The 1602-nt window shown below is 53.6% G+C and overlaps 1 protein-coding gene across 1 annotated transcript in view; it reads left to right on the top strand.

Moving 5' to 3' along the window:
- Positions 1-6: 6 nt before the first annotated feature.
- The window catches only part of LOC125488274 (NF-kappa-B essential modulator-like), a gene marked incomplete at its 3' end in the record, with an annotated part of 7487 nt that continues 5891 nt past the window's right edge, over positions 7-1602 (top strand). The window contains exon 1 of the mRNA XM_048621201.1: positions 7-202. Within this exon, the coding sequence (XP_048477158.1) occupies positions 10-202 (193 nt within the window). The remainder of the gene's footprint in view (positions 203-1602) is intronic.

The raw sequence follows: 1602 nt of genomic DNA, 5'->3' as shown, positions 1-1602 counted from the left end.
CCCTCCCACATGTCTCGCGGCCAGGGCAGCGTGTTGGCAGAGATGGTGCAGCCTGGTGCTAGCCTGGGGAGCGAGCCGGAGACGATGGGGGAGGAGGCGGCACGTCAACGGGGCCCGTTCCAGGCCAGGAGCGATTACAACAGCCTGGGCGCCCTCCTGCAGCTCAACCGCGATCTCCAGGCCGAGAACGCCAGCCTCCGAGGTGAGGTTCCCCCACGGTGGGCACTGAGCTGGCGTGGGCGTTGAGGGTTATGAGGGGGCTCAGACCCTTTGGGTGCAGGGAGTTGAGGGAGTTGGGGGGAAAGTCACCTTGAGGCCTGTGATTATTCCACCAGAGAGGTTTTCCAGAAGAAATTTACCAGCATGTTGCCAGCTATGGAGGGTTTCACTCGGCAGGAGAGGCTCGCGGGAGGCTGAGGGAGGGAGGATTGGGGGGTGGGGTGTGCGTTATAGAGATTTACAAAGACCACGAGGGGCACGGATAAGGTAAATAGCAGATGGTTTCTTTTCCATGGATCGGATTCAGAGTCGGCGAGCCCTTAGAATATTTAACACGATGAACTATCACTGAGACTTGGTTGAGGGAAGGGCAAGGTTGGCAACTCTATGATCCCAGGATATAGATGCTTCAGGCGGGATAGAGAGGGAGGTAAAAGGGGTGGAGGGGTTGCGTTGCTGGTCAAAGAGGATATCACAGCCGCGCTGAAGGAGGGCACCGTGGAGGACTCGAGGAGTGAGGCAATATGGGCAGAGCTCAGAAATAGGAAGGGTGCGGGAACAGTGTTGGGGCTGTCCTGCAGGCCTCCCAACGGCGAGCGTGAGATAGAGGCACAAAGATGTGGACGGATTACGGAAAGGTGTAGGAGCAACAGGGCAGTGGTGGCGGGAGATTTTAATTTTCCCAACGTTGGCTGGGATTCGCTCAGGGTTAGGGGTTTAGACGGAGCGGAATTTGTAAGGAGCATCCAGGAGGGTTTTCTAGAGCAGTGTGTACATAGTCCAACTCGGGAAGGGGCCATACTGGACCTGGTGTTGGGGAATGAGCCCGGCCAGGGGGTCGAAGTTTCAGTAGGGGATTACTTTGGGAATAGCGATCACAATTCCGTAAGTTTTGGAATAGTCATGGACAAAGACGAGAGTGGTCCTAAAGGAAGAGTGCTGAACTGGGGGAAGGCCAACGATGGCAAAATTCGGCAGGAGCTGGGGAACGTGGATTGGGAGCAGCTGTCTGAGGGTAAATCCACATTTGATACGTGGGAGGCTTTTGAAGAGAGAGTTGATGAGAGTGCAGGACAGACATGTCCCTGTGAAAATAAGGGATAGAAAGGGCAAGATTAGGTAACCATGGATGACAGGTGCAATTGTGGGACTAGCAAAGAGGAAAAAGGAAGCATACATAAGGTCCAGGCGACTGAAAACAGATGAAGCTTTGGAAGAAAATCGGGAAGGTAGGGCCAATCTGAAACGAGGAATTAAGAGGGCGAAATGGGGTCATGAAATATCTTTAGCAAACAGGGTTAAGGAAAATCCCAAAGCCTTTTATTCGTACATAAGGAGTAAGAGGGTAACTAGAGAAAGGGTTGGCCCACTCAAGGACAAAGG

This window comes from Rhincodon typus, unplaced genomic scaffold (assembly GCF_021869965.1).
Source record: "Rhincodon typus isolate 14 unplaced genomic scaffold, sRhiTyp1.1 hic_rhity00000109, whole genome shotgun sequence".
Lineage (NCBI taxonomy): Eukaryota > Metazoa > Chordata > Chondrichthyes > Orectolobiformes > Rhincodontidae > Rhincodon > Rhincodon typus.
The sequence above is the reverse complement of the archived record's forward strand: the minus strand, read 5'-3'. Positions and strand labels throughout refer to the sequence as shown.